We start from the raw sequence: 24,757 nt of genomic DNA, 5'->3' as shown, positions 1-24,757 counted from the left end.
TTTAGAAACACCGTGCATAACTACTAAGTTGCCGAGTTCGTAGCGTAACCAGCAAGCAAAGGAGAGAAAATCTTCCAATTACTATTGTACTCAAACCTACTGATAACACATTGTCACTTCCGAAGCAAACACTCGACCATATGAAGATTGCGCAACAGTTTTAAACTCCGCCTTCTGCAGTAATTTCGTTCAGTGTAACTACGCCACATTTCCGCAAACTAAACACTATAATTACCAAACTATGGATCCAATAATAATCGAACCCCGGGGTATTGAGAAGATAATCGACTCCCTTAAAATATGTTCTAGCCCAGGCAGTGACTTCATCAATTCAAAATTTCTAAAGGGTGCTAAAACTTACTGTTCATTATTACTGTCTAAGATATTTCAGCAGTCCCTCCTCACTGGTGCCCTACCTGCTGACTGGACGGTCGGGAAGGTGATCCCCATCTATAAATCAGGTAACAAGAATTCACCCCTGAATTACCGCCCCATCTCCTTAACAAGCATTCCATGTAAAATTTTAGAACACATATTATATTCAGGCATCGCAAACTTTCTGGATTCCAATTCATTTTTTACTAATACACAGCACGGTTTCCGTAAGCGGTTGTCTTGCGAAACACAGTTAGTATCATTCACACATAAACTTCATTCCATCCTCGATCGCCGCTCATTAGCCGACTGCGTCTTTCTCGACTTCGCAAAGGCGTTTGAAAAAGTACCCCATAAACTACTACTCCTCAAGCTAAGTAAACTTAACCTCGATCCAAATCTGTTTTCCTGGCTTGAATATTTTCTTTGTAACCGCTCTCAGTTCGTATCTACTAACAATACATCTTCCCCATTACGTCCCGTCGAATCTGGCGTACCACAGGGTTCGGTTTTAGGCCCTCTCCTCTTTCTAATTTATATTAACGACTTACCTAATTGTGTATCTTCTAACATTCACCTTTTTGCTGATGACTGCGTTATTTTTCGGGAAATTAACGACATTAACGATTTCTGTGCTCTACAAGACGATCTCACTTCCATATCCGCGTGGTGTAAATTATGGCTAATGCAACTAAATTCTTCAAAATGCAAAGTTTTACGTGTTTCCCGCACATCATCTGCTACTAATACATATCATCTGAATAACACTGCACTCGAGGCTGTCACATCATATCGATATCTTGGCGTCCATATAACTTCTTCTCTCACTTGGTCACTCCACATTACCACCGTAATTAACAACGCTAACAGCATGTTAGGCTACCTGCGCCGCAACTTCTCCGCCGCTCCTACTTCATTAAAACTAACGCTGTATAAAACGCTTGTCCGCACTAAACTCGAATACGCATCAGCAATTTGGGACCCAAGCTCCACTAACTTAACTAATTCACTCGAGCTAGTGCAAAACAACTCTGCCCGGTTCATCCTTCTTAACTACAATCGTACAGCAAGTGTCACCTCCATGAAAAACATGCTAAATCTACCTACTTTAGCCTCCCGTCGAAAATTCTCACGGTTATGCTTATTTCATAAACTTTTCTACAATTGCCCCATTCTACGAGATGAACTAATTTCTGTGCCATATTTCATCTCATCCCGGCTTGATCATGCACATAAAGTCGGCATCACATCATACAAAACCAAAGCTTGTTCGCAGTCGTTTATTCCCCGCACATCAGCAGATTGGAATCACCTTCCCGGATCGACAGCGAGCATTCAAGACAGCCTGCGATTCCGTGCCAACTTAGCTAACATTGTATACTCAGGCCCTTAACAATTGTATTCATTGCTGTTACAATCACCAATGTTATTTTTGCCTTTCACTTACAACTATATTCTTACTATAGCAGCTAAAAATGTATAACCAGGAACATGACGCTTGTATTTTTCATTTTTGTTCTTTAACCTCTGTTCTATTTTTGTAACCACTCCCCTCTGAAATGCCCCTGGCCTTGAGGGTAATCATAAATAAATAAATAAATAAATATCTGTGCTGCAGATCGATTATGATGCGTAGAATATACAGTGACGCTTCTTTGAAAGCGAGCCTGATCGGAGAGTGATTTTTGTTGTATAAAATAAAAATCTGACTACCACACGCTGTCTTGCATCCACGAGTGAGCGGATATGTACTGGGGAAGCTGCCGTTCACTCCGTCTGCATTTTCCCGTTGCCACGCTCACCCACGCTCGTTGTCCCCCCATGGAGTTCCTTTTCGCCGAGGCCGCGCTGATTTTCTTATCAGCGCCTGGGACGCTGTCACCGTCGGACCGCTTCCATGGAAGCGGTGGGAGGCAGAGAAGTTTCCGTGTAACCGAAACAGGGGAGGAAGACCGGAAACAAACGTCCCCGCTACTTCCGGTCTCGCATAACGCGGTCGGCGAACACGACGCTGGTTCCGGGAGCGCTTGCGCGCTACTGCGGCCTTTCGTCCGACCGCTTCCGCCAATTGTCGGCGAAGGGGCGAACGCTTGGTGCGGAACGTGCATGGCGCGACGAGAACGTCCCGGCAGTCGGCTCCCAAACAGACACTATGCGGCAGCGGCTATCTCAGAGCGGCTCGGGCCGATTTCAACGGGGAACGCAGATGCGCCGAGCGCGAGCGCGAGCGTTCCCTTCCAGTTTGCTTCTTGCTGGTCGGTGCGGTGTCCGCATCAGTTTGGCATAGTGCCTGACGCAGAGTGCATGTTTGTGTGCCTGTGGGTGCTTCTGCAAGAGAAAAGTGAAGGCAAGGATGGGGCACACTATTGAGGCTTGCTTGCGGTGGAGAGCGGCATTGAATGGGAGCGTCGGCTGGCAAGTTCTGACCAACAAGAAGCCAATGGACGGGCGTGTTGCGGCACCGTATCCGCCGCGGAAACTTCCGGCCGAAATGTCGGAAATGGGGCCCGGGGCTGCCTGGTTGCGCGTATGTTTTTGGTGAAGCGCGTGTCGTGAGACGAAGACTTTCTGCGCTTAGCCGTAGCACTTCTGTGAATAGCGGTACGCGCAAAACAACGCGAATCAGTTGCGCAGGAAGCAGACCCGCCTGATGACACGAAGTTACCAAGAAAATGTACACGCAGAGAAGGCAATGACGACAGCATTAGGCGTATGGGGCGTGAAGGGCAGTACTGCCGTTCACCCGGTATTGCACGGCGGTTATTTAGGGAGTTTAGTGTTTTACAAAATAACTGAGGAGAAATTAATAAGAAGCAGTCTTTAATCATCGTCAAATGAATAAATTTAAAATTCTCTCTTTCAAATGATGAGGCACATTATCAGTGGAAGAAATCTGAGATGTTAGGCGACTCATGTCAATAATTTGGCCGTTTCTCCAAAAGACCTTAGCTTTACGTAAATACTGAACAATTTATATGCACACCCGTGTCCAGCGGACTTCGTTGAGCTGAAAAAATAAATATATATATGGAATTTTATCCGTGCCCGCAGAGGTTCCCATAGACATGTGATACCTTTGCTCTAATTGCGTGTAAACATCAACAGCCATAACAGACACTTGCAATGACGGGTAAAACATTGGCCCAGCCAACAATCTTGACACTGACCACATTTTTCCGTCGCTTCTTATGAGTGGCGAAAACAAAGAAAGGACAGGCTACTTATCCAAGCTTAAATATTAGGTATATGTAGAGTGAGAAATCTGAAAAAATAAAACAAAGTTGCCGGATGCCATAGGGTTCAGTGGATGTGAGCCGCCAAACCAGTGTTTCGGATACCACTGTACGTTTCCCACCTGTTTCTGCGCGATATCAGTCTCATTACGACGAACGATACCATGGTTTCGTTTAACACGCTTGGAAAGAACACTCGAGAATGAAGATCTTGAAAGCGATAATTTTTTCGGAAGCTTAGCAACACGCACTGGCGGTGAATCGAAGACGAACTTCAACAAAATGAGACGCAAAAAAAAAACAACAAAAACACGAAAAGTAAGAAAAAAATTCGTAAGCATTTAGAAAATATTCCTGCTTTGGCACAAGCCTTGGTCGCGTGACCAAAGATGGCAAGCTGGAAAGCACTCAAAGCCCTTCTCGCTAAATTTCACCTGTACAACCCTTCGGACAGCTGGTTAATAAAGCTAGTTTTAATTTTAAAACACGATGACGATATTGACACCATTTGACCCGGCGATAGTCTTCATCACAACGCTTCCCCTTAAATGGAGATAATTATCGGCTAAAAGGTTCGTGATGCCACTTAAATCAGCTGATACAATTTTCTAAAAGGACCATATTCGCTCAATTTCTTTTTCGTTTCTAGCACATTTCTTTAGCTTCGCACTTTCGGCCGCTCTTCATCGGCCGGAGACTCACTTCCTTCACTTTCACTTTACATTTTTTATGCTTCCTCGTTCAAGAAAGTACGCGGTCCAGCAACTGGGGAGTGGCTAACAAAACAAACACACACACCCAAAGCACGAGACCATTCATTCACAAATTGGCACAAACAGGCACGCGCAAAAGCACTCGCTTTTCTTTGTTCTTTCTTCACCGTCTCGCACTCTTCGATTCTCATTTGGCAAGAAGGCTGGTCGAGCTTGGTGCGGCGTCGTCTACTCTTATGTACACGCACTGGAATACACAGCGAGGAGTCGCCGTTAATTTCCATGAGTGAGCTTAAAGCCTGAGAAACACGCGCCCGTCCTCACGTGGCTTCATCGATGCTTGGCCGCCACCGCGGCACGCGCCCCTCTTTTCCCTCTCCCGCTCCTTTAGATTCCCTTTCTTTTCCTCGGTCTGACTAGGATGGCAGTTCGCAGCATGCAGGCGCCGCTTTTTTACAATCTTAATATGCTCCTTGTAACCGTTTTTTTTTCTATCTTTACCGTCCTTATTTCTATTTTCACATGTTTTCAGTTGGCTTCCCCTTTTTCGAGTTGAATCGGGTTGTGCGAGGTGTCCGTTTTCGCCCTTACACTGCTGCTGGGCACTGCCGCCAAAGTGAGAGGGAAGTTCATAGCAGCGAAGGAGGCGAGGAAGAGAAAGAGAAAGCGCCGAAATAAAAAAGAAAGAGAAAGAAGCCGAGGGTAGAAACAGGGACCTATACGGCATTTATAATAAGAACAAACAAGGCGGTTGGCTGTAGGGGCGAAAGGTGCAAAACAAGGCATGAAAAGGAACTCAACGGGAAGGGCGTCAGACCACTCCAAATCAATCGCTCAAATTCCTGGCACCATCGGGAGAAAAAATAATAAAGCCGCTGCTTGCACCGCTCCTGCGAGGAGGGCGGTAGGAAAGCACCGGCTCTTGTAGGCCCCCGAAACAAACAAGAAAGAGCGCGAGTGAATACGCAAAATTATGAACCGGGTGTGAACGACAATGGAAGAAAAGGAACATACATATACGAGTATACACAGGCGACTCGTGCAAGCTCGTGCTCGTGTCTGTGCGTGTAACAATCGTTTTCATATCTCGCGCTACGTCGCCTCTCCTCTTCTCCTTCTTTCTTTCCTTGCCCCCCCCCCCCCCCCCCCTTCCCCCTTAGTTTTTCCTGCACGGAGCTGGAGAAACTTCATGGTGCGACGAGGCGCAATCATCTTAAGTAGCTTTTCTGAAATTGCGTAGACCCCCCTCCCCTCTCAATCTACTTCCCCGCACACACAAGGCTTTCGCATGGCCTCTTTCTCTTGGAGGGATCTCGTTCGCTTTGCGTGCACGAGCTTTCCCTACTCTTTCCCTTTATTGTCTCGTTCCTTTTCTCCCTACGTTTCCTCCTGCTCTTACGCCCTTTTCTCCATACCGCCTTCATCTTCTCTTGGAGGCTTGTTTCCCTCATCGTAGGGAAAGCTAAATAACGCGATGTCGGGTCGACCGACGGCAGGCAATCGCCACTACTGTTGCCGGCCCGCCTTCCGACCTGTGGTGCGCGTAGTGGGGTGCTTAAGCGCCGACCATTTCCGCGGCCAGAGCGAAGAAGGGTACCATGCATGAAGGGGTCGTTTGCCAAGTGGTGTTGCTGACGTCAGGTCCTGTTCGTCCGTGCCGTTAGGAGAAGAGCAGTAGCACGGAACACTAAGTGGTCCTGTCTCCGCTGCTGGAACCAGTCACACAAAAGGAAGCCTCGTAATCGCCCGCTCAAAGATGACTACGGACCGTAAAGCGAAAGTGAGAAGGCCACTCATTTCCTTATGTGTTTCTTTATTTTTCCTTGTATATCTTTCACAACGTGTTGAGAGTAGAGCGTGCTATACGAGTCCGGTCATAACGGAGCAAACGCGTGGCCTGGCTTCGACGCTGGGTCCACGGATCGGCTGGCGTCGAGGCGTCAGCATCTGTTTTACGGACGGCTGTTTTGCTCAAGCGGCGGTGGCAATCTCTACCAGCGTGAAGCGGTGCCCTATTGACGACCGTCGTTAACAGCTTCTTGGTAAGAGGCGGCGTAAGAGCGGAGGCCGTAAGGCTGTGCGACGAATGAAACGAGCGGCGTTTATAGGTTTTGGTATGTAGTCATTTTGATCATATGCGCTGCCCGTCTGCCATTTAAGCTGAATATTTACTTATCCCCTCTCTCTTTCCTTAAAGGCTTTCCAATAAAAAGTTGCGCTACTATTTCAGGTATGTATTGGCAGTCACTCGACTATAAAGGAAACAAACAGAAATATCCATGCAATCGCGGCGTTGGATATACATGCTAGAGCTACACGATTGTCTTATCAGCCAAAGTTTAGCGCTTAATTGTAGCAAGCTTTATTCTACTCTTTCAACTGCTCCAAGGGTTTTTCAATGCTCTTTAATAAGAGCGCATGAACTCAAAGGGCAACGTGCAGTCTAACGCTGCTTAGAAAGTTGCAGTTTGTTAACTTGCCCGCAAGAAGGATTTTTGTTGTTTCACCCGGAGAGAAAAAGTAGGACAGTGACATGAAAGAGGAACCGTATCACAAGTGGCCTAAGGAACGGTATTCTTCGAGGATATATTCATCACACAACTGTACGCGTACGGTGTCGCTGTCGAGTTCAGGGTGAATAGAGAAAAAACCGTTAAGGCCGCTTAATAAAGAGATAGATATAAATTTCTCTTCTTCAAAAGTTGATAGCTTCTGAGTTTAAGTTATCTGTCAACATCGCAATAATCCTGTCCAGTTTCAGGACGACCCTTCAGGGTCGTTTCCATCAGAGTCAACGTCCGGTATACACACAGTAAACAGACCGCGCACCCTGTAGACGCTCTCACTTCACACCTATCTTTTGTAGGTAATGCGTAGGTAAACTTCCGTATAACAGGCCATTAGAGCTTGTTAGCAAACAGTCTTTTACGGTCCATGGTGGCGAGACATGACGGTTGTTTTTCTACACAGTAATGTCCCCGACGGTTTTTGAATGTGAAGATACCTACTGAGATTCACTTTGTCATGGCTGGTGCTGCAGTTAAAAGAAAATGCACGAAATTAGTTTTTTTCTGGCAGTTAAGACTTAATTTGATTTGTGTGTGTGTGTGTGTGTGTGTGCGTGTGCGTGTGCGTGTGCGTGTGCGTGTGCGTGTGTGTGTGTGTGTGTGTGTGTGTGTGTGTGTGTGTGTGTGTGTGTGTGTGTGTGTGTGTGTGTGTGTGTGTGTGTGTGTGTGTGTGTGTGTGCGTGTGTGTGTGTGTGTGTGTGTAAATTTTAGTCATTAGTACCTTAGATATTTTGGCGTTTGTGTCTTAGGGATTACAGTTTTGGGCCTGCTCTCATGTTAACGATGAATGGTCAGACTAAAATTAATTCCTAAAGTTTCCATTTCGTTAACACTGACTGAATTCTTGAAATATCAACACTTTCAGTTTTAGATCTTACTTTCGATAGAAGTAAAGAACTACAAGCTAAAGAAAAAAAAATTTCTCACTTGTTCAGAGAAGCCGTGTGGGCTGCCAGTGAAGAGCTCTCAACGCGGTATTTTTATCTTCCTTCGTTCAAGTTCCTGCATCATTAGCTTATCTCTTATGGCGTACGATTCGCGACGCACAGCCGGCAGCAACCGTTCATCACCCGCCTAACTGCTCGTCCAGTAGCACCAGGACTGAATACCACGAGTGTCTCGTTTTCATCCCGCCTCTTATTCTTCTTCCGTCCACTCTGAGAATCAAGAGGCACCACTCTTGGATTCATGAGTGAAACTGCGGAAGCTAGACAGGGTAGCCAGCGAAGCTAGAGCCAGTGAAGATAAACCAGGGGACAGGGTAGCTCTCTTCGTCCTCTCACTGGGACAACGGCACACAGAGTCACAGGGAAGGCAGTGTCCGGCGTATCTGGACCTTCGTCCGGGAGCCGGCAGCGGAGACAGGTGACGACGTGCGCCACTGATCGCCAGCCCTTATCAGAACGATAGCGAGCGAGCCGCGGAAACCGCGCGTCGGTCAGTCTCTTCCGCCTGGAGAAGAGTGATGATAGCGAAGCACCAAAAGGCAGTGGAAGAAAAATACAACTAGCAAAAATGTCTTCGATGGACGGGACGACGCCCCTGTAGCACTTCTGGGTGCCTGCCATTGAGCTGCAGCGGCATCATTACGAGCAACCCCCCCCCCCCCCCCCCCCCTTTCCGTCTTCTTTCTAACAACGTCGATGTCGTCCCCAAGCCATGGCTTTTACAAGGCCCGCACCTTCTTGCCACTCGCGCGCCATAATGGTGCTACCCGCGCCTCGCTATCTGCGGTTTATTCATGATTGCTCTTGGTCCGGCCGCAGCGGCTGTCTTATCGTGCGGCCGAGCTTCGTTCTCGGTCTTCTTCATTTCCGGAGAATCGCCTCCGCCTCCGCTTTCGGTGTCTCCATCCTCCTCTTCGTCCTCTCCTGGTTTTCCACAGCAACCAAAGTTTCCCCTCCCAGCGCGACGTCGTCCCCTCGTTGAAATTTAATGAACCTCCCGAACATCGGCCCTCTTCAATAGCTCTCTCTCCTCTTCCTTCGCGTGTCGCCGCCACCGCGATAAGGGACGAAGCCTAACGGCGCAACCAATACAAGGATGTGCAGAGCACTGCCGCTGTTACTGCTATAAGGGCATATCGGGCGCGCATAAGCCACGAATCGCTCGCGAAAGCGTAACGGATGCTTTCAGGCCACCTTTGCTTTCAGCCTCAGCCGTGTAAGCTTTCTCTTTTCTGCTTTCTACTTCCCAGGACTTTTTCTTTTTTTATCTTTCTTCGCGTTGGGGTTCAGAAACGTCGTCAAGTAGTTGACAAGAGCATGGGTTTTAGCGCTAGCAGTAATATACGGTCAGACGAGCCGCTTACTTCATCAGATACTACAAGAAAAAAAAATGTTTAAAAAGAGAGCGCAAGGTTTGCAGCCTTTGTCGACGTTGCCACGAGAGCGATGACGGTCGCAGTAGTGGTGGAGGTGGTGGTCGGTATCTCTGCGCCGGCGGTGTTCACGCTTCGTCGAATGATAGATTGGTGCCTCCTGAAAGAAGAGCCCGAAAAAGTGCCATGAGCGGCGGTGAAAATGTTTAGTGCGTGTCCTGGCTCCCTTCGTCGCTTTTCACGCCCCGAAACGCTGGCTCGTTTTTCCCGCGGCACCACTGCGCCGCCACGCCCCTTTTCCTTTCTTCCTCGTTCGCTACCGCCCTCGCCCTGGCCTGATTGCCATGATCGCGTTTCCCTAAAACGTACACTGCTCTCGCTCCCCATTTCCTTCAAAATGTAGGCTTAACCCTGCAGGATACGCCCATCAGGAGCTTTGCGTAACAACCTCTCACCGCGAGGAACCAGAGTAAAAATAGGAAGCACGGCCACGAAGCAAATGCACTGGAAGCGCCGCAGAGGAAGCTTTGGGCGGTTGCCTTTCGGCGTGGAAAATAAACCATTTTTCTCTCACACTTTTGCAGCAAAAGTCGCCTTTCCGCTTCTGGAAACTTTTCGAAATGAATTGCGCTCAACTTTCTACACGATAATAGCTTCATTATCGCAAGGATAATATGCGGTGGCTCACTTGGCACCAAAAGTTCTGCCTGACACAGGCGGGTAATCATACTTTACATATTTTACACGCATGGCTTCTGAAGCTCAAGCGTGCTCGCGTGCACATGAGAACCTGCTGGACGGAACCATTCGAAGAGATAGCAGCTTGTTAGTTCCTTATTCCTCGCCTTCTCCAGGTGATCCAAATAATGCAGCGCGCGCTGCTTAGCAGATTTATGAATATTGTCCTCAGAAAATCTCCAGGTGCAGCTCCCACTTCGCTGTCGCCTCAACGCACGCTCAGTTGAAACTTCTTTTTATGCCTTCGATAAACGGCCCATGTCTTTTATTTATTAACATAGTTAAGCAGGAAGCCTAAATGACCGTCCAGATCTGTCAAACCGTGTATTAAATCACCGCCAAGTGTACATAAAGCCTAAATTTCTGACGGTTTTTATCGCAATGCCTAACACCAAGTGGCTCCGACGTCGCTAGGATGGTAGGGTTCAAAACCCCGTAATTAAAATAAGACATACGTGAGCTTGAGCTTCCCTTCATACTTATTGAGCGAGGGAAGAGTTGTACAAGCCATATATATATATATATATATATATATATATATATATATATATATATATATATATATATATATATATATATATATATATATATATATATATATATATATATATATATATATATAGGCGGAACTTCGCCACTACGACATTTCTGTATATCGTATTCGTGCCCCCCCCCCCCCCCCCCCCCCGCGCGCCCCCTCCCCATATGCTGCCTATATAGAGTCATCCATACTAAGAATCATACGAATCAACCACCGCCCGCAGCCGAGACGGACATACAAGCTACAGCACTACACCCAAGCCACTACAGCGCTAGTACCCTTGCGCCTCCTCTTTCCGTTTCGCTCTCTCACTTTAACGGGACAAAGGGTTAGGCCCCGTTCACCAGAACATCCGGACTAGGCATTGTCGTCACCGGCGTTGTGGGAGAGAAATTACGAGCGTACATTCTGCAGGTAGCATTCAGCAGCTGCCATGGCTAGATGATTGATTGGTCAGGTGATCAGTGTGTTATCGTCACGAGAGCGCATGACATAATTGAGGTGGACAAGTGGTTCCACGGACGCTCATGACGGCAAGGTGAAACTGATGAACGAGATTATAAGCGCTAACTCTCCAAAAATAAAAATAAAATAAAAAGGGGAGAGTGTGACTAAGCTCCGCCTTTAAGGTGAAGACGCGACAGGGCTAATTGTCCCCATCTGCTGGACCCTCTTGCGAATCACTGTGTTCGTGCACTTCCCCACTCAGTTATTCACAAATCCTTAACTATACCTCTGTTATTTCACATATTATCACGTAGTGGTGACGAGGCCGTCGGCCACAAATGAGGAGACATGATCTTCACAGGAATCATTTTCTTATCGGGCGGACATGTGCTGGCAAAATAACTGAACAACTCGGCTGCGGCGATAGCAGCAATCGTGCACAGCGGTCGCCGATCTACTAACTTCGTCATACCGACAAACGCGCAATTTATAGGCGACGAGGAAACATCTAGATAAAGCCGCCTACGGTGACTAGCACAACTTAGAACATTGCAGAAACATACGCGAGTGGTCGGGGTCTTCGAGGCAGATCTCGGCGCTTCTTGCGCGGCAAAGAAAGTGATAAAGCTGCGTCTCGCGACAGCGAGAATGATCAAACAAAGAACACAGAATTTATACGCGTGTCAGAATTAGAGTGATAAGGCCGCATGCCAGCGGCTGTCGAAAACAGAAGAAATAAAGATTATACACTTAGCACACGGCCATAGGTTACCACTTTATGGTACGACCACCAGACAGAGCCCCACCGATACAAAACGCTGCTTAGACCGAGCGGTGCGAACGTGCCTGCGTCGCCAGGAGTAGCATACTTGACTACCTGGGGATTCGACTCCTGTCTCGCACTCTCATCCGACAGGAGAAGCCCGAATGGGAAGTGCCTGCGAACTCAGCCGTGTCACACGGTGTAGTGACGTTACGTAACCCGGTGACCTGTCACTGCCTGCCCGGCCATATCATCATCATCATCATCATCATCATCATCATCATCATCATCATCATCATCATCATCAGCCTGACTGCCACTGCAAGGCGAAGGCCTCTCCCATATTTCTCCACTTAACCCGGTTCTATGGTAGTTGCATCCACTTGACCCCTGCGAACTTCTGAATCTCATCCGCCCACCTAACTTTCTGTCGCCCCCTGCTACGCTTTCCTTCCCTTGTAATCCAGTTTGTTACCCTCAGCGACTATCGGTTATCCTCTCTTCGCACTACATGTCCTGCCCATGTCCATTTCTTTTTCCTAATTTCCACTGCGGTCGGTAACTTGAGTTATTTCTCTGACCCACTGTGCGCGCTTCCTATCTCTTAATGTTACCCTTAATGTTACCCGGCCATATCACTTGCACGTATCACCTGCCAGAGGCTTGATTGTAATTGTTCGTTCACTGCACCGATGAGGCCGATAAGGTGGACGGCGCCTAATTTTCTGAAGAATGGGGCCTTCAAGACTATGACATGAAAAAAAAAAAAAAGAAAACACTGCTCCCCTTTCTTTCCTTCCCCCCGCGTGTAATGAGTCAGCACATAAATAGGATAAAACGTACATGTCCCGTTATACTACTTGTCTTTTATGGCCTGCTCAACGCCGAAGAATAACTTTTTTTGAAAGGTAATTCGCAACCGGCAGACTTTTGTCCGCGATTCCGCAGTGGAACGAAAGGATGGCAGCTACATCTCAAGAAAGCATAAATGCTGACGGTATCGCATTTTTCTTACATCACAGGGCCCAAGAAGATGAAGACGACCGGGTCATCTCGACGAAGTGCCGCCGGAGGCGGTGGAGGAGGAGGGGTGGGAGCAGGTGGCAACGGCGGCGCCTCGAACCACCTTGGACAAGGTGGGCCCGGGGTGGGCCCTCACCCGGCCATGTCCGGCTCTCTGCCTGGTCCCGAGTGCGCGGGCTGCCAGAAGCCCATCCGCGAGCGGTTCCTGCTCAAGGCGCTGGACCAGCTGTGGCACGAGGACTGCCTCAAGTGCGCCTGCTGCGACTGCCGCCTCGGGGAGGTGGGCTCCACGCTCTTCACCAAGGCCAACCTCATCCTTTGCAAGAGGGACTACCTCAGGTGAGCACCGCGTGCCGAAACGCACAGTATCGCATGTTCAGAGCTCCGCAGTGGCGCTCCATGGATTTTACAGGGGGAGCTCGCAAACTGACACTGAAGTGCAGTGCGAAGTCAAAATATAGACGGAATAAATATGAACGCCATCGCGCGAGCGTTGTCAAGCCTAGCGTTTCATGCGTCTAGTGACCGGTTTCGGAACATTGAAAATCAAGATGGCGCGTTCTTCAATTTCTCGTTGTCTGTTCTCTGCCGCAACCATCCACTCAGCGACGAACTTATACTTTTCCTCTGTTCAGCTGAACTGGAGTGATAGCCCCAGCCCGGTTGCGGTTCCCGGTAATACTGAAGAATGTGCCGCGCGCAACGTCGCTGTCTGTTCGCTGAGGTACAAAAAAAAAATAACAACAGAGATCTCGAATTTTCCAGATGGGAGTGGCTGCTGCTTAAAGTACAGCGAATAGAGTGAGGGCAGCTGAAAATGATTTTGAACCACGTCACTATTCTGTTTTTCGGTCGAAGCTCGGACAGTAATCTTAAAATTGATTCCAACTATATGTCCATGAGCTAGCATCGTCTGATAGCAAGTATGTCATCGTTGCAAAAAAAAAAAAAAAAAAAAAGAAAAAAGAAAAAAGGAATAGGATACGGCCTTGTTAACCAGTCGTTTTGAGCTGGCGGCCAGGTAAGGGCGGAAATAGCTGTGACTATTTCGCACTGAAACTTCCTATGCTTTCGTTTCTGGCACGAAATCCGTTTAGACGGGAGTTATAAAAGTTGAAGGTATTCCTGCATTGGAAAATTAAAAACCGCAGCAGACGCAGCACAAAGAGAGACGACGACACTGCTGCTGTTTTTAATTTTCCATTGTCTCAACAACTGGCCTACATATCTACCCTCCTAAGTGCATTACCCTCTATTGGCTGTATCCGGTGCTGCTATCGCTACTTCGCTGTCTTCGTCGCCCATCGCACATCGGTTTTGGTACGCTGTCGATGACCGCGATTCTGGCTCGGTGGCAAGAGTTAGTCATGCAATTCCAGGATTCTTATCATTTACTTGAAAGATCACCGTGGGGTGTTATAAGAAACTTCGTGCACATGTTCTTGGGAATGTTCCAAGCTTCCGACGTGCGGCAAAAATTTCTTTTTACTCCTGCGCTCGCCGCGAGCAGTTAAGTCGGTCAATGAAAAGCAATGGGCACGTGGGGTTTGAAAGTAAAACAATAGCAAGGAACCAGAAGTGTGCCGAGGGAAGACCTGTGGGTACATTGATTCTTATCTTGAAGCTATACGACATCTGAAAAAAAAAAAAGAAGAAAAAGAACGTTCTACAACTATTTTTCATAAAATCTTCAAAATTTGTAACTGCGTCTACGTCGACGTCTAGCCCCACAAATGCGCCTAGTTTCCTCTGCACCACCAGGAATTTCTTCGGCTGCGACATACACATGCTCTGCATTTCGGGTTTGTTATTTTGTTATTCTAGCCTCCTGCAGATGAAATTTTGGGAGAATTCTGTCTCATGGAGAATTTACGCCTCCATGCTGCCGCCTCTCAATAGACCTCGCCGGGGTGGCGCAGTGGTTACGGCGCTCGACTACTGTTCCCAAGGACGCGGGATCGAATCCCGGCCTCGACGGCAGCTTTTTGATGGAGGCTAAAAGCAAGGCGCCTGTGTGCTGTGCGATGTCAGTGCACGTTAAAGAACCCCAGGTGGTCGAAATTTCCGGAGTGGAGATGGCGTCTCTCATAGCCTGAGTTGCTTTGGGACGTTAAGGCCCACAAACCAAACCAAACAACTATCAAACTAAGCTAGACAGGTAGAATTCTCCCCGATAACGTTGAGAAAGTTTCTCATGATGGCGTAAAAGCCTCGTGTCTCAGAAAATCGGGCTTCGTCCTGGTGGCACCATTCTCCTGTAATAAAACTCACCTCAGGAGTGACATCCTGTGTGAATGTCTGGGATGAAAACAGTTAAAAAGAGGACGTGTAATGCAGAAGCAGACTTAATAGTATTTGCATTTTGTAATATCTCAAACAACTTAAATTAATAAAGCAATTGATTTTACTTAAAGAATTATCAAGCTTTAGTCACGATCAGGACCCACGTGTTTTGTGTCCCTAGCAAGGCACGGTGCCGACTGGGAACGCGGGCAAGTTACCTTTGATATGGTGCAAAGAGAGAGGATGATGTGTGTGTGTAGTGTTGGCTTAATTGAATTTCGGCAATGTGACAATATGGACACAGAAAAGGGACTGTGTAGGAAGAGGAAAAGCTCGGTCATTGACGCTAATGCTTATGCTCTTAAGGTGAAGCTGAAGTGTTCCCCTAATACTCACAGCACTTAAAGCAGCCTTTGACCTTCTCATTACTGCTGTCATAAAAATAAAAAAAACACGCTGTAGAAGTAGGGGAATCACGCGAGTAGTGCCGAATTCGTGGCGCGTACTGATGCTAGCTTGACGCCATTTTTTATAACGATATTGACTATACCACACCGAACGATTATTTCTTCAACGTCGCCCCGTGCTAAAAAAAGAAAAGAGCAGTGAATCATGGAGAAACCAAATCTACTTGCCACACTATATGCCTCGATGTGGCTACGCATTGCACGCACGTGTGGCTGCGCGTCAAAAATTATTGATCATATAAAATACATGGCCTATGGGGTGGTGGCGGAAAAGTTCAAATATGCCTCCCCCCCCCCCCCCCCTCCCCTTTTATTTTTGTTTTTCCACCAAGCAGTTCACAGTACGACAGAAAACCAATTATGTGCGATTTGACAATTAATATAAGACGTCCTTGGAATATCGTAAGATATTGTCATGAATAAATTTATGGGACTTGGTGTAATCATTATAACATTCATCCATCTTATAACCAGCCAAGAAAGAGGACGCATGCACAAAACCCAAAGCAATAAAATGACAGAAAAAAATAAGAGACATTCGAAAGTCATCGTCGCACTGCTGAATTATCTAAAAAAAGCAGTTATTTAATGGCTAAATCTTTGCTAGAGCAGATCTGACAGTCAAGAGACAACATATCTGGGTGTACGGAATAAATTGTATCGACAGGGGTGTTTACGATTACCGAACGGTGAATATGCCGGAACTCTTACTGAGGAGCATTATCACAAGTTGCAATACCACAGGTTCTAAACTACCCCCAAAAGCTATTCATATAATAATCCGGAGGCCGATAGAAAAACAGAGCTCGTATGGCTAACGCTTTGGGTACCGCAACATTTTATGTGTTGGCGTTACTTGACATTGGTTTATGTTTAAGTAACTCGAAGTAGAAATTGTGAAAGCTTGTACCGATGCTAATGCACTTTCCGTTCAAGCGCAATGCGAGCATATCCTGCGCACCAGCTTGCTGTGACGTCATAAAAGCTGAGCCCTGTGCTCTGCATACACACAGGACACAGTGTGTTACAACCGACGATTGCTTGCTGGACACAGATAAAGCGGCCATCAAATGCCTACAGGACGCCGGTGCGCGCCGTATTCCCCTTGCCAGTTCGCGTTATCTCTGCAGATGATCCACCCCCCTAAAAGGCTTCAAACGAATACAAACGCGCCATCCGATGTAACACAAAGGAGCCCACCGAGAAATTAAGAGACTAGCGCAACGCCTGACAACGCCATAGATTCCACGCGCAATCGAACTCTTCCCTTGGCGAGCTCTGCTAGCCCGAGTCGGACGCCCAACCCGTTCGGAGTCGGTCACGATTGGTCGTTCGTACACACTGATACATAGTCAGTCCGGAGGGATGGGAGGATAGCAATCGCGATGAGAACCCGTTAGCTCGCGTTAAATGGGCTATGATGGTTGCCGGCGGGGTTTCTTCGGTGCCCCTTCGACCCACGAGCCGTCTCCGTAGAGAGAATACGCGCGTGAGCGGGCACACTCCGGCCGCTATCTCTCCGTCACGCAGCCCCGGCTTGGGATAGGCCCCGCGAATTAACTCGTAAGCGTTGGCCGCCAGACCCGGAGAGTTAACCCCCGACGAAGCGACTTTACCGATGGCTTTCCCTCCCATCGCGAAGACGGGTGCGGGAACGCTGTCAAGGGTTACCCCCGCACGAAGGGAGAGGAGGAGCTGGAGAGAGAGGGGAGGTGGGAAGCGGTTAGGACCGCGGCTAAGGTCGCGCGTCCGTTCGAGTCACTGGGCCGCGGGATTGAGTTTCGCCAGTGTCTCGGTGCGTGATGCCGTTTAGACCCCAGCCGGGCGTTTCTGGCGCTCTGCGTTCATCATTAGTCGTCTCTCGCGCAAGACGCCACCCGCCGCCGAGGAACGCTTCCTTCGCCCTCGCTTCCTCCGCGCGCGCCGACCTCCTCAGCTGCGGGGCGGTATTTAAACGGGACGCCCCAGCGACACGGCCCGAAATTGGCTGCTCTCTGCAAAGTTTGCAGAGGTGCCCTGTTTACCGCTTTCCTTACGGGCATTAAGTGCGGCGGCTCCCACGTTCTTCCCCCTTCTCTCCGTCGTCTTCCACGGTCGCAGCGAAGACATTTGCAGGGCGCTAATGGCTTCCGAAAGATGCTCTATGAGCGAGGCAATCTTAATTGTGTTGGACGGCGAGCACACCGATGCGTCCCAGTTGTTGTCTGAAGTGCAAACAAACAAAAAAAGGAATCAAATAGCCGAGTAACGAGGTAATTTTTGCGGGAGTGAGATTGAGTCGGTCGTCTGCAATGTAAAAAGCAACAACAAAGGAATGAAAACTTTTGCCGTAGAGTATCTACGGGACTATTTCAGTGCGTCAGACTGAAAGCAAAACTTGGTTGGTGCATTCTCAGCTGCGCAGGAATAATAATAATGATAATGATAATGATAATAATAATAATAATAATAATAATAATAATAATAATAATAATAATAATAATAATAATAATAATAATAATAATAATAATAATAATAATAATAATAATAATAATAATAATAATAAAAAAATTATTTCCTCTTTATGCGGGTCTGCCAAAGCCTCAGAAGGCTTGAGCGGCAGTGCCCGGCAGTAGGGTCATGCACCGAGCAGACAAGTTGCAAAAATAAGAAAAAGAAAAATGAAAAGGATGGGTGGAAAAAAAAAAGAGAAAGGGAGCAAAAAAAAAAAAAAGGATGTGAGAAAATATGCGTCAAAGAAACTTCTAGCGGCGTAGTTGCATCCAGAGCTCTTTAATATTAGTTTAGAAACTTCCCATAAGGCCCATGTATTAAAAAAAACGGCGGTTTCGAATGGTCAAATATTGGGTGTGTACGAGTGATGGCGACACCCGCGGCCATTAAAGAAAACTGTGCCTAATTTGCAAACCTTCAGATTTTTGATAAATGCACAACCACCATAAAAATAAAATATGTCAAATACTTGCAGGAGCGAAGATTCTTAGAAATAAAGCAGTAGAGGTAATTAAGGTGAAAAAGAAGAAAAAGAGCTGATTTCCCGAAGGCAATGATGGCAGTAGCAGAAAGCTTTTATTTACCGTTTCTAGATCTCGCGACAATTCATAAGCACCCAAAAAATGCGTGCAAAAACCAGTCGCGTTTTAAAGTTGAGTTTCCCAGCTGGTATGATCCTAAAGCTCTGGATGCATCAGCATCATAGTCCTGATTCGCAACGAGTCTCAGGATTGAACAAACAGACTGCCATTTGTTGAATTTATGATATGTGCTTTTCCTCTTAGCATCAAAGGGGACATGGGTAAATATTTTGCATCAAATTCCTTTCTGCGCATCGGGATCCGCGAGCTCTTAATCATCGCAACGCCTGTCTACGTAGACCATTTTGGTATTCGATATGGCTTTTGAAAACAGCAGCGCTTGCATATTTCAAGGCTTTTCCAAGCTGTAGCCTTCTACGATTCTGCTAGCGTATTCCCTTCATCTGTGGCCTCCTGACTGAGACCAGTAAAATTCCATTTTTGTGCTTAGTGGCATACCTCTTCATCGCTCCTTTCCTCAACGGCGTGGAAGCTACGAGCGTAATTTATAGGCGACAGCTCTTAGGTATCCACGCGGTTGGCCCATGAGTGCACATGGATAGTAGTAGTATGCGGTTATTTTTATTACATATTCAAAAGGAAGGAAAAGGTGTTTGTTAGTCCCGGTATCTGCTAGCGCGCTCCTGCTACAGTTTCATCTCTCCAGAAAGAGGTTAGTCGAAGGCCTTCGACAAACGCGAAACTAAGTGGCAACATGCTCTTGATGTAAGCGGCGGCAGCAACACGACACTGACAAGTGGGCAAAATAAATAGTGCACAAGACGTCGCACAGCCACCCTTGGTAAGCAGTCACTTTAGCGACCACAAAGCATTGGTCGTTTCCGCGGGACAGATAGCTTAAAATGACGTTAGCATGCGTACAAGTTCATAGCATTGCTGCATTTACTTCCACTCTAGTCGCTCGTCACTAGCACTGTAGACCCTTTGTAGGACATCTGTCTACTGGCGGGTTTTCTGAATGGCAAGATATAAAGCACTCTCGCCTACCTTTTTACAAGCCCTCATGTCTCGCTTGTCTCACAAAGCGAATTTAGCTGCATGCGCCTGGTGCTCTGTCATTGCCATACGCGCTGCGCGGGTACGTTAGTTCCGCGATTTTTTTTTCATAACTACACTCACTAAGAGTTCTTGATAGTATGTATTGTAATTATGTCTCAAATGTATTTGCTAGTTGCAGCAGCAAGGATCAAAGTCTTTATTTAAGACTTTCGCGAATAAATATACAACATTCAAAGCAACATAAATGATTTAGTGTCTGCACAAAGGGTCTACATGTTGATGTTTTTCCCTCTCTGCATATCGGTAGCTTGGCAGTGGAAGTCATGGGAACCGATGACTATGGTAGAAGCGTATCTCTGCTAGCAATTATGATGATGCTGACTCGCAGGCATGAATATCGCTGCTAACGCATCCCCACAACTATTCGTTGAATTACGAGCGTAGTTACCTGCCAGATTGTGAGTGTGAACAAAAAAAATAAATATTAACACTGCGCTACTGCAGCTTCCAAAATCACATGTCTCCTTAAAGCATTACAGTTTCAAAATGGAGAGCTATATTCTGGCATATTCTGCTTCTGTTAAGGTTGAGAATTTTTTTACTTGGCCACTGTAGCTAAGCGAATATACTTTTCACTGCTAGGCACGAAGAGTGTACACGTTAGCTACCTGCAGCTGCACTTCGATGTGAGAAAATACAATGATGCCCACATACTGACCTTCCATCAAACTTTGAAAAACTCCCAAGTAAATGAAAAGACTCTAGTTCCTGCTGAAAACGGCATTCATAACTGGAATCGTTTTTTTTTTTTTACTATACAAACAATGTTTAATGACTGCGTGAGTAATTTGGCTAATGATAAATAAGACATGTGGCTATTGTTTATCTGTGGCTTATTTTCTATATCACTGGACCTCTTGCTGTACTAATACTTTATATGTGTGGTTACAATGCGATAACTTTGTAGAAAAGCAAGAATAGGGGAAAGAAAGTGCGCAGGCTACGTCTTAAGCTGTGAGCGTATGCATAGTTTCTATTTCAAAGTGTAAAACACTCAACGGCCCTGACTCGATCGGACAATAATCGGCCGTGTCGTGACGCTGGGGCTAAGTCGACCCGGCCTTCACTTGGTAGCGTGTCGAGACTCGGGGTTGACGAAAGATTGAATCTTCTAAGTTGGTGAAATATGTACAAGCAGGTTTAATGGCACTTTGAGAAACTTATTTACAAGATTATTTACACGAAAAAGAAGGGTACATCAGCAAAATGGCAAGCGTTAAGAGTTCATAGCGAGAAGCGACTGGATGAGCCGTTTACCCAGGGCCCAGAGCGACATTTCGTGCTCTGCAGCGTCCTTAAAACCCCCCCTATGTCCAGCCCCTCTCTGAAGATGCTGACCAACCAAATCCAGGGCACGCCCCTCAGGTATCGGCATCCAATCGAACACATCACTGCACTGATGGTCTGAAGCACTGACTGGTCCGGCATTCATTCGTTGGGCGTGATCACTTGTTGGCGGGAAAAGCTTGGGAACGGCGAGGAGAGGAGGTACATTTCTATTCTTCAGCAAAGAAACCACAGGCTGGTTCTGACAAGTGGTTTTACTTCTCAGAAACCCGAGTGCACGTGGCGCCGCATCCGCTCCCAGCATTGTCCGTTTTCGACAATTGCAAATCTTTCCTGCATTCCTGGGAAATCACTTAATGGCTGTATGCGTCATGCTCCTTTCTTGTCCTGCACGTCAGCGGACATGTCACTCTGTCGTCTCCTTTGAAAAGTAGACATTCCTCACTGGACGATAGCCCTTCTCGACTGGAAGGGTGAACAAAAGAAAGCACTTCCTGCTATTTCCCGCAGGGGGACGTTTCTTTGTGTTTTTCCAGACGTTCTCTTGACAGGGTCAATTTGGCATTTGCAGGTTGTCCACAAAGCAAAACAGGCTTACAAAACAGGATTCCTGGAAACAGGCTCACTTAGAGCCATTGGACCATCACCACATATTCACAATACTTTTCCATGCCCACAGGCGAACAATAGAGCGCGCAAATGCGGATGCACGGTCGTAACAGGCCGTCACCACCAACCTTGCTAATGGCTAATACAGAGAGAGGTGTTCTGCACACGTATACGGACATACTATTGCATGCCAGTGGTAGCGCGAAAGAAGTTATTTAGTTCTCTGTGTGTCAACAGTGTCAACCTTTATAGCTCGCTGATAGCAAGCCACCGAAATGTTGAACCAAAACAGTGCTTTTGGCGGTGAACCTCAGCAAGAGAAAACACAAAATTACTGAGCAGGCAAATGGGAGCGCTTGTTCTAAGAGAAGAAAAGGAGGGAAGAGCAAAGCGGGAAAATAACGGGGACAACGGAGCGGAAAGTGCAGTCCGAAACGGCCGACGCCAAACTGCGCGGAGAGCCCCCTTGACGGTGCACCACGCTCCACTAGGCCGCCAGCGCCGCCGCAGCGAATCGGCCTCGCGCTGCATGGACGTGTCTCCGAAGCGCCCTTTTTTTTCCCCTTTTCTTGTTCCCTATATCCATCTCTTCCCTCGTCGCACACCCCAAGGCAGGAGAGCTCGCGCGCACCCGCGAGTGCGCGCGCGAGCGAGCGCGCATTGGGAAAAGCACCGGTCAGAAGTCGTTAGAAGCCATTAATGGACCATTGGAGACGTCTCTCCGAGCTCTCCTAACCGGCCATAAAGATAACAAGAAACAGACGCGTATCCGCCGTCGCTTTCGCCTTCTTCGAGAGGCAGTGGCGGCGGTGGGCTCCGAAGCCGCTTCGAAGCCGTTTCCGCTGATGCCTCCGCCGCTGCCGTCAGCGTCGGCAAACCGCGCGTACGGCGCACGCAGCTGAGCCTTAATGCTTCTTTGTGGGGGTCTCTCTTCGCGCGGCCTGGCCGTCTCGCGCCAGGAATGCACCGTGATCAGCAAGGGAAATCGTTTCGGCCATTACCCACGCGTGCTCTGGATAGCCACAGCTGCCGTGGATAGAGCGAAACGACGGCAACTGCTTCTTCTTCTCCTCCCTCTTTCTCTTTTTATTTATCTCCCCCCTTCCTCGCCCACTGAGTGAGGCATGCGTATGGCACACTCTCCTCTCTCCTAGCCGCTGCCTGCCACCCGTCAGGAGCGCGGTAGTTCATTCGCTTCGCCATTCTGGTCGATTTTTATTCGGGGCCCTGTTACTTCCATCCGAGTCGCTTTTCTTTTTCTTTGCCAGAGAAATCACACCGCGCGCATGCAACTGTGCTTGCGAGTGCGTTCGTCGAGGCGTCCGGACGTTAAGGTGTACGCACGCTTCGTTCGGCAGGGGTGCTAGCGCGAACGCTCACGGCAGTAGTCTCTGGCCATTAGGAGTTCTACGAATCTCCGCCATTACTGCGCCGCTCCCCCCCTGCTCCCTCTCACGGTGAGCATACTCACCCTACTTTCGCCAACCGCGGAACCAGGCTATAGCTAAGCAAAGCAGCAGGCATCACCCGTGAGCCCGCCCGCGGAAGCAAAAAAATCTTTACGCTGGAAACATCTCGGTTCCTTGAGTACATCGCGGCGCGCGCCGGCCGGACCCCAAAACTTCCGGTCCACTTGGTTTAACGGCGCCGAATCGGCCGTACAGACCTGAGGAGGTGGTCGGTTACGGCGAAACGAAGACGTACAGGAGAAGGAAGATCCGCAGAGGGCAATGCTAGGCAGAGTCGTTCGTGAAATCACCCAGAAAGCGCGAGTCGGCACTTCTGAAAGGCATAATAGCCCCTTACAGCGAAGACAAAAAAGAAAACAAGGAACATTTGAATCATGAGTGAAAGGCCTGATGCTTAATTGAGAGTCTGGTCCCGGTATCGAGGGAGCATAAAATCACCGGGCGCGTGAGAGTGCTTTAGGTCTATTATAGACTTGTCTCCGTAAACGCAGTTTGGCCATAACGTGCATCATAGAGTAGCTTAGCTCAGTAAAGTTCTACGTCTTGAAGTGTAAGCGGTGAGCTAGCTGCAGAACAGCGCTCATCATATCTGCATTATAATAACACAAAACAGTGGTTCGTTTTCCTACATTTCGGCTGTGCAGCTTTTTTGTAGTTTGTAAATTACCCCTAACTATCACCATGGCGCTATTTACGTACTCTGGCATGGAGTTGCCAGCATACGTAGTTCGTGAAAGACTGATAACATACGTGCTTACAGCACTTTGCCTCTTAACAGGCATTATGCTTTGAGCAAACAATTTTGTCTGATGATGGCCATACTCGATTTCAGAAACGGGGGAAAAAAAAAAAACAGCGTCTTATCGTTTCTTTTTTTAATTATATGTCCCCTACCGCATGCTATCTGGATGTATATAGAGGATATAAATAGATGGTAGACGAGCCATACGTGAAAGTCCTGGCATTTAGGTATATATATATATATATATATATATATATATATATATATATATATTCTGGCTGCACAGCAACCATAGTTTTGCATAAAGAAAGTAACGAAATTCCCATAAAGAAAGGTGTTAAGCAAGGAGACACGATCTCCCCAGTGCTGTTCTCAGCTTGCTTAGAGAAAGTATTCAGAGACTTTGAATGGGAGCAGTTAGAGATAAGGGTAGATGAAGACTACCTCAGTAATCAGCGATTTTCTGATGACATTGCCTTACTGAGTAACTCCGGAGATGAACTGCAAAGAATGAATGGTGACCTAGACAGGAAAAGTAGAAAGGTAGGCTTAAAATAAATATGCAGAAGACCGTAAGGTAGTGCTCAACAGACTCGGGAAGGAACAGCAGTTCACGTTGCGTAGCGAAGCACTAGAAGTAGTAGGCGAGTATGTCTACTTAGGACAAGTAGTAATCGCAGATCTGGACCATGAAAAGGAAATAAGAAGAATAAGATTGAGATAGAGCGCATTTGGCAAGTACTCGCAGATTATGACTATCAGCTTAGCGGTATCGCTCAAGAGGAAAGTATGCAACAGTTGCATTTTATCTGTACTCACCTATGGGGCTGAAACGTGGAGGCTAACCAAGAGGGTTCTACTTAAGTTGAGGACAACGCAGAGGGCTATGGAACGAAAAATGGTAGGGGTAACATTAATAGATAGGAAGCGTGCAGAGTGGGTCAGAAAAATAACTAAAGTTACTGACATTCTAGTGGAAATCAAGAAGAAGAAAAGGGCATGGGCAGGACATGTAGTGCGAAGAGA

General features: G+C 47.4%; 1 protein-coding gene and 1 long non-coding RNA gene across 4 annotated transcripts in view; one reads left to right on the top strand and one right to left on the bottom strand.

The window, feature by feature from the left end:
* Positions 1 to 24,757, bottom strand: part of LOC146190670 (uncharacterized) — a 187,457-nt gene that overhangs the window by 64,208 nt on the left and 98,492 nt on the right. The gene's annotated exons all lie outside the window — the stretch shown is intronic.
* The window catches only part of LOC146190671 (uncharacterized), a 109,804-nt gene that overhangs the window by 44,915 nt on the left and 40,132 nt on the right, over positions 1 to 24,757 (top strand). The window contains exon 2 of one of the 2 annotated variants that reach the window (XM_084601050.1): positions 12,720 to 13,059. In XM_084601050.1, coding sequence (XP_084457176.1) covers positions 12,720 to 13,059 — 340 coding nt within the window. Of the gene's footprint in view, positions 1 to 12,668; positions 13,060 to 24,757 lie in introns of those variants that run through there. The other variant, XM_084601049.1, reaches the window with a different exon arrangement.

This window comes from Amblyomma maculatum, chromosome 4 (genome assembly GCF_055883805.1).
Source record: "Amblyomma maculatum isolate TAMU_Amacu chromosome 4, ASM5588380v1, whole genome shotgun sequence".
NCBI lineage: Eukaryota > Metazoa > Arthropoda > Arachnida > Ixodida > Ixodidae > Amblyomma > Amblyomma maculatum.
Note: the sequence above shows the minus strand (reverse complement) of the source record. Positions and strands in the feature narration are given on the sequence as shown.